The sequence below is a fragment of the Pithys albifrons genome, chromosome 10 (genome assembly GCF_047495875.1).
Source record: "Pithys albifrons albifrons isolate INPA30051 chromosome 10, PitAlb_v1, whole genome shotgun sequence".
In the NCBI taxonomy this organism is placed as follows: domain Eukaryota; kingdom Metazoa; phylum Chordata; class Aves; order Passeriformes; family Thamnophilidae; genus Pithys; species Pithys albifrons.
This window is the reverse complement of record NC_092467.1, coordinates 27,512,688-27,525,250: the sequence shown is the minus strand read 5'-3', so window position 1 is coordinate 27,525,250 and position 12,563 is coordinate 27,512,688. Positions and strand designations below refer to the sequence as shown.

The window sequence follows — 12,563 nt, the reverse complement described above, 5'->3', positions numbered from 1 at the left end:
CAGGTGCATTGCACACTTGACAATTACAATTCCAAGGCAAGTTCTGTGAACTCACTTAACTGGAAAGTGTATTGAACAATGTACAGGGGATTAATGGTAAGTCTGTTGCATCACTAGACAATATTAGTTTATAACATAGAGTGTACAGGATTCCTTTATAAAAGGGTAAGATTGGAAAAGTAACATATTTGTTCAAAACATTGGCAACTGAAGTCCACTGTCATCTTTTTATGGATTTCTGCATCATGTCAGTGAATGCTCTTGAGTTTAATTCCATTGTTAATTATTGAGTCAGCAGAAATGTTGGCTTTTGAATGCAACCATTTTTCTCACAAGAAGGAAGAGGATTTGTTCACCTTGTGTGATTATCAACCAAAAGGCAATGTGAAAGCAGAGAGCTGACAGTTTGTACTGGAAGTAGACTGGAAGTCATTTTCCCAAACTGAAGATCTTTCTTGATGCAAGTTTCAAGTTTGTGCTTCTGGTAGGTAGAGTGGAGCTTTAGTTGCCTTTGTGGGTGCTACTGAACTCTGGAATTCTCTGCAGAGTTGTGTTTCCAGGGAGCTCTGAGGCTAAAATGAAGAAAGCTGTAGAACTGGAAAGGAAGGGAGGGAAGACAGTATAATGTAAAGGAATTTCCTGTGTGGGGGGAAAGTCAGGGAGGGAAAAAATAAAAATATTTTCCTCCTGTGTTTTTAGACTCAGGTGAGTATGAGAACCCCTCACTGAGGGTTTTTGTGGGAAGATTCACTGTAAATTTTGGCCTGTCACTGTTACCCCAAGAAAGATGGGAAGGAACTTTTAATTTGTCAGGTGACAAGCCATCAAGGCTAGGTCAGTAATATCAGTAATTTTCATCAACAATCTTTAAAGAAACATGAATAGCAAAAAAAACCCCCACCCCTAAGTAACACTATCTGCGTTGATGTTCCTTGCCCAGAATACTTAAGAATTGCTGCTGGGCTAAAATGGAGATATCTGGAGCTGCCTGGACCTTAGATTTTAACTGAAAACAAAGAGCATTAGTTTTTAAAGCAGGTGATCAGGTAGCTGATAGAGGGAAAAATGGTGCATTGTTTGGGTGTGTGTTCAAGAGGTCAGGATGTTGTTTCTAGTTATCTCTTGCTGATTTAGTAAATGAGTTTGGGCAAACCACTTCATGCTAACTAATTTCCTATTTTCTAAGTGATAATGGGTCTGATAGTGTATTATGCAACTGCACAAATCTGGAAAGACAATCCTGTGCAGACTAGAAGGAAATTTATCCCATTTTACTTATGGGTGTCCTGTAGGTAGGAGAGATGTTTTAAGATGTTTTCTTGGTTGGTATAACCACCCAGCTGCACTCTGGGACTACACAAATAACTGGAAATAGATTAAGAATTTAGCAGAAGTGCTACTTTCAACAAGATACTTGCTTGAGGGTTTAGCTTGCTGATAATACAGAGAGAAATTCTTACCTTTGACTTCAGAAGTATGTCCCAGTAAGAGATCCTGTAACATGGTCTGCAGACTGTCAGCTGTCTCAGATCTGCTTCTGACAGACTCATCCTGATCCACTCAGACTGATCTTCCTGTGTGGCCAGACTCGTTATTTATCCTGTTGAGACTATGTAGCATTGAACTTCTTGTATTCAAAGCCAAAAGGTCTTAGGGATTGTTTTCCATAGAATGCAGTCTCTCCTGGAATGCAGGTGCAGTCATTTATACAGAAAAAACTAATTTTGGAAGAGTCGATGGATTTTTCGGTAAAATCCTACTTGTAGAATTTTTTAGACTTATCTGAGGTTTTATTAATACCTCATTTTTAAAAGCTGTTCTGTAATAAAGATTGGAGTCTTTTAGTTCCAAACAGTTCTGAGGAGTTTGGGATATCTCATTTTGTGTCCAATAACAACTTTTACTCAGTAAATAGCTCAGTTGGGGTTCAAACCAGTGACCCTGAATGCTGAAAACTGCGTGAAAAGTACTTGTTGAATGTTAGACCTATATATTTATATTCTCTAATTTTCCTTAATATGCTATCCATTTATCCTAAAATATATTTATTTTACTGTCAGATATTACAAGCACAACTATTCTCAAACATATAGTAATTTTCCCCAGGGAATAACTAATTCCAACTGCAGTTAAGCTAATGATGCAAATTTGTCCTTCTGTTTTAGCTTTTTTCACCTTTGTCACTACAACATAGAATTTCTATAAGTTGTAACAAGCAATTTAGAATATATTCAGGGTTGGTTATTAATAAAAATGTTCTTTAGGTTAAATGTGTGTGGCTGTTGAAAATGGGCTATGCCTGAAGCACCGAACTACACCAGGAAGTTTTGCTTCTCTTGAAAGTTGTGAGCTGGAATGTACGAGCTTGGCAATTCAAAAAATTCAATGTATGTAAACAGGTATTTTATGTTGAGAAATGTGGTTTTGCATGTGTACCAAAATAGCTCCGTGGAGGTGCCTGTCACCACTCCTTGCACCGTCCTCCCCGGAGCTGAACTGTTTGCTTTAGTTGAGACAAGGATGACTTTTGGCTGTTGTCAGGATGGATGGATGGATGTGCTCCGTCAGCTGTCCCGGCTCCTCTCCGGGAGCGCAGGAGCGCGAGGCAGGCCCGCAGCCTGCCTCTTGTTCCTCAGCACCAACCACATTGTCGCTGCGCAGCTCCTAAATTTGTTCTTTTTTTAACCTTCTACGCCCACTGTTCCCGTTAATGTGCCCATTGTTTCTTTATGTCAACCCAGTCCTTCTGTTTGTCCTGCCACTCCCTCCGCCGTGTATACCTTTGCCTTCTCTGCCCTGTTCATTTCCTTCCACGGGCTCCTTTCTTTTGTTAATCTCTTCTGACCTCTTATCCCTGTAACCCCGAAGCTGCGTGATCGATACGATTATAATATATGTAATGGCCAAAGTAAAACAATTTTTCCAGTATTGCATATCTATTTGCCTTTTCAGTGGGTTTAGTTTTAACTAGAGAGGCGAGTCACATTTTTTAATTAAATACTGATTATTATTTTTATGTTTATGAATAAATTAAATCACTTAATTTAAATCAAATTATTTGTTCATAACCTGCCCTCCGTGAAGTGTGAGCTGCGGGATGTCACTCCTGTCACTACTCGCTGCCCGCTGTGCTGGGGGCGGGAGGGCTGCACTGGGATAAGCTCCTTGGCAGCAGGGACAGAGCGCAGGTTAATTTAAAACTTGGCCAAATATGAGTTATATTTTCCTCCTGCTTTTTCTCGGAAGGGGAATTAACGACTTTAATGCCAGCACATAGCAACGATGCCTGCCCTCCTCCCAGCGCTTCCCGGTGCGGAGCGGCACGCCCGGGTCCCGCCCGAGCGCTGCGGTGGTACCGTCACCCCGGGGCATCGCAGCCCATGCCACCCCTATCCCGTGCCATGCCATCCCGTGCCATCCGCACCGCCGGCGGGGGCGGGCGCTGCCGCACCGCTCACCTGCGGGGGCGGCCCCTCCGCCCGGCCCGGCCCTGCCCGAACATGCGCCGAGCTCCGGCTGCTGCCGCTCCACACCATGCGAGGCGGGTGCGGCGGCCGCCGGGGAGCAGCAGCAGCGCCAGCCCTGCCCGCCGCGGCCTCCCTCCTGCCCTCCCTCCCTGCTCGCTGCCCATCGCGACGCCTCCATGGACTCCCGCCCGGCCGGCAGCGCCGGCGCCCGGTACGGGGCTGGGGCGGGGCGGGGCGGGGGGCCCGGCCGGGGGTCCCCCGGGGGCAGCGCCGCCCCCCGCGGGCTCCGGGGATGCTCCATCCCGGGCGGGAGGTGCGGAGGGTCCGGCGGCAGGCGAGGGGCGGTGGCGGGGGGTTCCCCGGAGGTTCCCCCGGGTCTGGAGCCGGTCGGGAGAGTTTGGCCCCTCGGAACTGCCCCCGACGGGCGGGCACTGCCTCTGGAGCGTGGCCGCCTCGCTGCGGGCTGAGGGCTGCCCAGGCCGGGGCCGGGCCACCCCTCGGGCCGCTCTGGCAACCAGACTGATACAGCTATGGCCACCTGTGCCGCCTGACACCCCCGATCGCAGCTGCTGTGGGGGCACGAACTGGTTTTCGCACTTTAAGGGCTTTTTCTTTCTTCTTAGACAAAAGCATTAGCTTAAGCTAATTACATACCTGTGTAGCAGCCCTTCGGTAATTATATGCAAATTGACTTGGGGCTTCAAAGTGGTGGTGAAGAGCATGTGTCTGTGGAAAAGCTTGGAGGACCAGGTCCTGTTCCTTGAGCTCCTATTTGCGGATCTTGCAACACACCGTGACAGCACAACACTGGCGTTAATTACTCTGTAACTCAACACCTTCTTGCTCACCCTCACAAATGAGCCGCAGGTGGATAACTCTCCATTCCAGGTGTGCGCTCCCACTGCCCCTAAAATACATAAAGTTCTCTTGTGTGCGTGTTGGGAGAGTCGTTCCTTTGAAGCTGAATCAGTCTGCAAATAACATTCTTCCCCGGTGGTGACAGCGTGTTAAATTTTAGACATGGCAGCGTTAAAGGTCTATTTGTGGTTTTTCTATTTAATATCAGACTTTTATGAGAATACGCTTTATAATCTGTACAGGAATAGAAGTTTTTAATGCAGTTGTTGGAGAGGTCAGCAAATCACTTCTTAAAAGAGTAATGGGTCCCTTTGTGGTTCTTCATGAAGTGTTGGGAGCGGTGGCGTGCTCTGTCTCTGCCTGCATTTAAATACACAATTGTGCTCTTTTCAGGTGGCATTGATATTGAGTTATTCCAGAGGCCAAAGGATGTGGTGCAGTGGCATTTAAAGCAGCAAAGTCCTGTCGGATTTGAAAATCCAGACAGTTAGACCTGCTAACGATATAAAATGACATGTCTATTAATGTGTACATATATATAACCCCATACTTGGAAGTGTTCAAGGCCATGTTGGATGGAGGTCTGAGCAACCTGGTCTCGTGGAAGGTGTCCTTGCCCTTGGCAGAGTGTGGGAACAAGATGATCTTTGAGGTTCCTTCCAAACGAAACCATTATGATTCTGTGATTTTTTTAAAGACCTTTATATAAAGTTTGTTGCAATGTTCTGTCTTGATAATTCTTCACTGGACCACTAATTTTTTAATATGTGTTTTTTTAACTCTATGGTGGAAAGGTGGGTAGTGTGTTTGCAGTAATTATTTTAAATTACATGTTTAAATGACCTGCAGGTGTTGTGTTTGTGCTGGCAGTAGCAGTAGGCTGAGAGGTTGTGGTTGTGTTGGACTTCAGGAGGTTCTGAATGTGGGGAAGAATGTTTGCAAAAATATTGAGAAGCAGGAAGGAGTTTCGTGAACTTTGTTAGATTGGGCAGGTTGTCCCGAAAGTCCGTGATAGTGAAGCTACTGAAGAACTTGATGCTGGGTCCTCATCGCCTTTCTGGAGCTCCATCTACTGGAAGCAGCTCACCCATTCCAGGGAGACACTGCACTGGGATCTAAAGGGATTCAGGTGTTTCAGTTACTGTGCCACAAAGTGTTCAAAACGTATGTATCAGGATTTGGGCTAATTTGTGGGAAAATAGTACTGTTTCCGTATTGTACTTCACATTTTCCTTCCAAAGCTCCTTTAAAACCCCAGTGAAGCTCCTGGACAGTGTTTTCATAGTGTTTCTTCGGTTTCAGGTATGTTTTGAGAATAGATTGAGATTATTAGCTCATAGTTAGAGGACACAATGGTCTAGTGGATTGGCTGGAACTGAAAAGTAAACACCAAATTTTTGGAGTAGGAGTGGTGAAAAATGACCTCCCATTTTGCAGATTTTCAGCTTTTGTCTTCAGTTTGATAATAAAACGTTCAGTCATCTTTTGTGAAAAAGCAATTGTCAGAAGACAGTCTGAATATTAGGATGGTCATTCAAATATACTCGACTTAATGGCTATAAGCTCAAATGCAAGTCAAGCAGAATGCAGTGGTGAACTCATATGTCTTTTTACCTTTCTTTATTGCTAACTAAAACTGCTGTCTTGAGCTGATGAAATCTCACTGCATTTGCATCAAATTTTTTAATTTTGTCCAACCCATGTTTCCTGTCAGAAAGTGAAAAAATAACAGAAAGATCCTTCTGAGTTGATTCTTCTGAGTTCAAAATCAGCATTGCTTCTTTTGGTTGTTTTTTTTTTATTATTTCTTGGGTTTCTATCCTCAAGTATCTTGCTCAGTTGTTTCTGTGCTCTGAAATGGAGAGAATAATAACTATTTTCTTCATTAAGTCACTGTGCCAAAGAATAACTCTTCAAAATGGGCTTAGCAATCCTGAGTGTCAATGCAACTTGTTGCTAGTACTTTTTTCCTGTTCTTGAGTATTGATTCAGTAGGCACGTTCAAGAGAGTTATAAAGGTGCATTGAAGTGCTGTGCTTGAATTGTTATTTAATTGGACAGAAAGTGGCATTGTTATTGGTCAGGGCACTGTGAAGTATTCTTTGCAGGTGACTTCTGAAGTGTAAAGTCAGGTTGTTGAAAGCTCTCAGGGAAACATAATCTGAAATGTCATGTAAAACAACAATTCCCTATTTGTTCAAGTATTTTGTGCCATTCCTCTACCTTATTTTTGAGAGCTTGGGGTCCACTGTTCAGCAATGGAGTTGAAATAAAAGCGTGATTTTTTTTTAAGTTGCAAAAAAACATGTTACTGAGTAATTTATTTTGAAAATGCTTTGCACAGATTTAACGAAAAACAAATAAAACCAAAAACCAAACCAAGAAACATTTCAGCTCAGATTCAGTGTTGCAAGAAAATACCTTTTGGGCCAAAATGAAGTCTAAGTCAGCATAAACAAGTACAAACCAGACTTTACAGACTGCTGAAGAAGCACAGGTACCTATCTTGTTACCTACCAGTCAGCCTTTATCATTGCTAGGTAATGCAGAATTCCACCAAAAGGGGAAATTACATTACATCCCTCCCTAAATTCTACCTGAGTCTTATTTCAGAAGGAATACAGACCTCTACCCTGATCTTGCAGTCTTTAGAAAAACAAATCTCGAGACTTTTTTTTTTTGCTTCTTAGCATAAGCATGTCAGGGTGAGCTTCCATTTTCCTTCATGATTTCTATTTGTTTGCTGGGTACCTAAGTGTGCTCAATACCATTGCATGACATTGGTCTTGTGCAATTCTTATTGATTTCTCATTAGTTTTAATAAGATGAGAGTAACTATTAAAAATTGAGAGTAACTATGTCAGAAGTGTAGACTGACCAGAGGCAACAATACTGTGAAAGTCAGAGGACTTGGAGAAAAGAACAAGGTTGTCTGAAGACCTTTAAAACCCCAAAGAGGCATTATATGAATCTCATGTGACCTTCAAAGTGACAAAGATTGTAGAGTATTCAAATTGAAACAGAAGAGCTTGCGAAGAAAAAAAGAAATGTGGTCTGATTTATGATGAAAATTTAATTGTAGAAATCCTGTACATTTCTGTAATGCTGGATATATTTGTTTTATTTCACTTTTGACCCTATGTGAGGTAATTTTTTCTTTGAACATTTCAGCAGGTTAGTGCAGTTTGCAGGTTGCTTGGATTGATAATTTGTAATTTACCAGACTATAGTGTGTGTGGTTTTCATCCTATTTGATGCTGGGAGTCGTCACCCACCATGGTGCATTTACCCCTCTTTGAGCAGTTCTGGTACTACAACAAGGAAAGGGAACTGCAGAAATTACACCAATCATTTTTATTTGTCTGAACAAACCTGTTTAATGAGTTTATTGCATTTGCCCATTCAAATACAGGATGAGAACTGTCAACATAATGCAGCCTAGATCCTGCTTGGTCCGAGTTAAACATGGGGGACCACGGGCACAGCAGAAGTCTGCCAATTCCCTGCTCCTGGTGCAGCTCACCTGCCCTCTTTGCCACATCGCTCTGTTCTGTGACCCTTTGCTGGAACAGAAGAGCCAAAAGATTCAGTATCTTCTTGGCAGAAGACTTTTGACCTTGCCACTGAGGCATCAATAACTCAGTGCCTTGAGAGCTGAGTTAACCTCAGAAATAAATGGTGTCATACTCCATATACAACTTGAAATACTAAGATACCCTGAATTCCAGAATTGCATCACTGTTGTGTCTCTATGCAGAATATTTGGAGAACATGAATATTGAAATCTTTCCAGCTGCTTTGTTGTTGAAGTAATGACATTTCTGCAGCGCCGAGGAGTCTTAGTCGTGGGCCAGAAAACTGTTCAAGAACACAGAAAGATGAATGCTGAGGTATTACTAGCTTGGCATATAGAACAGGAAGGGATACGGTAGAATTCATTTTCTTGCATTAACTTATTTGCTTTTGAATTAGGAAGAAATTTCTGTATTGTCTGAAAACTGAATAGTAACAAATTATTGTGAGAACTGCTTACTTGTTCTTTTCATCCAAGATTATTTCTGATCTCATGTGGGTTTGGAAATGTTTGCAGAAGAGCAAAAGAATTCTTCCCAAGTGATGTGCTTTTTATTTTCTTTGAATGTAGGGATGTTTTTCAGCCTCAAAGCATTTACAGCTCGTTACTCAGAGCAGTCATCTATTTAGAAAAGTAGGAGTTGATTTAGGAATGACCTGGCAAACTTGAAAAGGCTAAAGGAAATAAGCGCAGCTGTATCTCGGTTATCTCCCAATGTCTCTGTGATTATCCAGCAATAGGAGAGCACAGAATGGTGTCACGGCAGTTTTTATATTCAGTGGTGGTCTTTTGGAAACCAGGGAGTGGGAAGGACATGCCGGTGTCAGTGAGGGTACTCCCCAGGCATGTGGTGGCCTGTGGATCATCCCGCCAGGCCGTGTCCCTGTGTCTGGGAATGCGCGCGGTGCCAGCGGTGCGGGGTGAGCCCACACGATGGGACGTGAACTACCCATCTTTTACATAACAAAGGGCTCGGCGACAGAGGGTGGCGGGAACACATCTCCCTCAGACTTGCCTGCTTAAGACTGCGAGGGTATAAAAGCCATGGAGTTCTTTTGTTCTGGGTTCTTTCTCGAAGGCACCAGCTCGGGCTGTTATTTTGTTATTTAGTTATTACACCAAGCTTAAGTTATTTAAGGACTGGGATATCGGGGTCTGCTATGGGAAACCAGGAATCGAGCCGGTAAGGAAACCTGGTCTGGCTGTGAGTGTGGCTGAGATGGAGCTGCGAAGGGGTTTCGGTGCCAGCTCAGGTGGTGCGGTGTGACCCCGGAGCGGCCCGGGATGGCCGGGCACGGGGAGGGCCCTTCACACTGAAGTGCAGCCCTGGAAATGTGCCTTGGGAGGCTCCTTAGGCGAGTGGATGGTTGATGTGTTTGCGCTGGGGAACCTTTGGTAGCCAGAGCGGTACAGTGTTGGTAGGGAGCGGTAGTGTTACTACTCCTTCTTCCTCTTTGTATAAAATGAAGCTGCTTTGCGCGTGTGAGACTAATCTCTTTTCAATTCCATTTAATATTCCGCAAAGAGGTTGTTTAAGAATTTATTGCCTTTCTTATTTTTTTTTCCCCCACCACATGGCAAGAAGCAATCCCCTCTAAATCTCTTTGAAAAGATAAACTGGATGTGGCACTTCATGCTGTGGTTTAGTTGACATGATGGTGTTTGGTCAAAGGTTGGATTTGATGATCTTGGAGGTCTTTTCCAACGGTACTAATTCTACGACAGAGACAATCTAATGCTAATTGTTGTTTCTTTGTACATACTCAGCTCTCTGTCCTCATAGTAGTAAGTTACGCTGCCAGGTATAATCACTGTTGATGCAGGTGGCTTAAAAAAGACACAGAAATGTTTCCATCAGCACTGCGAGTGTTTGTGTGCCTTTTAATAACATAAGATTAACATTATCGTGCAAAAATTGATATCAAGGTTACTCAGAGACCCTTATACCAAGGCAGTGAAGGAGGCCAAAACACCATGTTGTCCAAATTGTTAAATATAAAATACAATCAAGAGCAAATACCTCAAAATTACTTATCAGGAAACGTCTGAGCTGAAATCATAATAATAAATCACTGTTTCAGTGGGACAGCAGGAGGCAGCTGTGTGGTACAGTGGAGGTATGGCAGCAGTGAACCCAGAATTCACTGGAGGAGCTGTGTTATGTTTCTGGGTAAGATGAAGGCAGTGTCAGTCATTACGGAGCCAGAGTCTGCTGTTCAGGGCCCTGAGGCAGGAGGTCTCTGTGAAGTTTCTCTGGGATAGGAATATAATAATTTCATTAGGTGTTTTTCTCTGATTTTTGCATCTCACTTGCTTTATATGTTTGGGGCCAGTCTGTATTTGGAGAAATAGGATGTGCGTCCACTGCTCCCCCCTCCGAGAGTCTCCGGACAGTGGAGGGGACAGTCCCCAGGGTTTGGGCTGCTCGGTGCTGGTTCCTCAGCAAGTTACTGCTTTGCTCAGTGTTGCTTGACTCTTTGTATTTTATTCTCTTCTTCCAAATGAAGTTACCCATAGACGCTACCTCAGCTGACTTATGCAGATAAGGTAGATTTGGCAGAGAAATGCATTCATATTTTAGCATATGACTGATTTAACTTGCTTTCAGTGTTTCACAGTAGTGAAGGAGCTCTTGAATTACCATTAAAAGCATTACTATGAAGGCACAAACTTCAGACTTACCTTTTTTTGTAAAGTTCTGATAATTACTGAGGTCAAGTGAGTAGTTCAGGATTTTGTACAATAGAAGGTGGGTTTTTTTATTGAAGAGGTCTGTAAAACCCAATGACAATTCATAAAGCTTATGCACTGCAAACTTACAGTAAGAAAACAGTCAACATCATGCACACAGTGAATTAAAATTATGCATAAATATAGTAACTCCTATGCTCAGAGTCTCCTGTCTCCTTCCTTTTGACCATGGAAACCATAATTGTTTTCTTTCGAAAATGTTTCACTATTCATTAATATTCTACTTTTTAATTTTCCTAATTTCTGCTTATTAATTTTGATGTTGCTGTTGACATAAAAAAGATTTGATGTTTAAGCAAATGGGGCATTGCCTAAGATATCCCAAGTAATTGTGCTTCCTAGTGAAGGCAATGGGGATGCAGTGGAGAAAGGAGATCAGGTCTTACTGTAACTCACAGGACATGCTGTAGTTATGATTTGTGAAGCTCCCCCAGTCATGGTCCTTGAGGCAGAGAATGAAGATTTCATAAGTAACAGAACCACAAGGGAAAACACATGACTGTCCTTGCAAAACCTGCTGCTGAAAAGCAAAAAAAAAAAGGCAAAGAACCTTGTAAACCTAAAAGGGAAATGGTCTACATTTGGAAATATTTCAGATCTTAGTTTTTAAGTCCTATTTTCTTTAGTTAAAAGAAGACAACTATGTGTGGAGGAGGAGGGGTTTCATGCTGAAGGTTATCTGAGAATATAATTGTTTCTAGAGAAGTGGTATTCAAATAAAAACCTGCCAATTCAAGTCTTGAAGAGCTTGGCAGAAACAGCCAGAGCCTTCACCATACAGGTCTTGTAAGGACCATTTGGAGAATACAGCATTAATTAGAAATTGCTCAATAAGCTACTGAGAATGATGAATAATCTTTTCAGAGTAGCTTACAATCCTGCCATGGAAGCACCTAGTTAATTTTAAAAAAGCCCTGATAAAGTCTTCTATCTCCTGCTGTGGCCCAGGTACACAGTGCTGTTAGGAACATGTAATGTAGTCATTAATGGGGCAACCTGTGGATCTGTTACAATAATTTTTATCCCAACTGGAACACAGGCTTTTCCTGTACAGGATACTATAAAAACAGCAAGAGATTTAATCAGCTATGTTAATAGTTTCAGAGTATCTTCCTGGAATTATCCTGTGGTTTATCTTTTTTGGGGTTTCCTTCAGCAGTGTATGGTACTGCTTTATGTAATCTGGCAAATGGATAATTTCTGACATTAGATGCTCTTGGAGAAACTAATTTATCTAAGTAGATCGTAGCTGATCAACTTCTACAGTCCAGCTGCTTCTGCTGCTTGTAGTTACAGACAGGACCAGTACTGCTGATGGGCCAGCAAAGCAGTTCAGGAGCAAACACTCTTTTATTCTGGGCAAAATCAGCCAGATCAGCTCACTCCACTGATTAAATTGTTAATGCCAAGACTCTTCCATGGCAATAGAGTTTTAAAATAAGCATGTAAAGTCTCAGTTGATCCCAAAGGTACAGGGACTGACAAAAAGCAGCAGTTTGGCTGGTGGATTGAAGCCTGTTTTGCAGAGGATCCTTGCTGGGAAGAAATACTTGCTTGCCTCTCTCCTGTGTGCCTCTCACATGTGCAGCAATTATTGCCTCAGTTCTCCTGCATGTCAGCTGGTCTCGTTTGGCTCTCCCTTCTGCTGCCTTGGTTTGTGATGTGCTCCAATTACCACCAAACGCAGTAATTCTTGTTGTCTCAGCTCTGTAATTACAGCGATATTTGGCTTCTGCCTGGTTAGCACCGAGCGAAAGGTGGTGATGCTGCCGCTCGTTGCAGACAGGTCTGTGGATCAGAGACACGCTGGCAGCTGCCAGCGCCTCCTCCATTAGTGGGCACCAGCGGTACGGGAACACGTGCCAGGGGCTGGCTGCTGTTTGTGGGATGCTGCGGGTGAGCCCGTGCCCTCC

At 43.1% G+C, this 12,563-nt stretch overlaps 1 protein-coding gene across 1 annotated transcript in view; it reads left to right on the top strand.

Moving 5' to 3' along the window:
- Positions 1–3,517: 3,517 nt before the first annotated feature.
- The window catches only part of TTC39A (tetratricopeptide repeat domain 39A), a 43,795-nt gene continuing 34,749 nt past the window's right edge, over positions 3,518–12,563 (top strand). Inside the window, exon 1 of the mRNA XM_071565472.1 lies at positions 3,518–3,678. Within this exon, the coding sequence (XP_071421573.1) occupies positions 3,644–3,678 (35 nt within the window). The 5' untranslated portion in view covers positions 3,518–3,643. The remainder of the gene's footprint in view (positions 3,679–12,563) is intronic.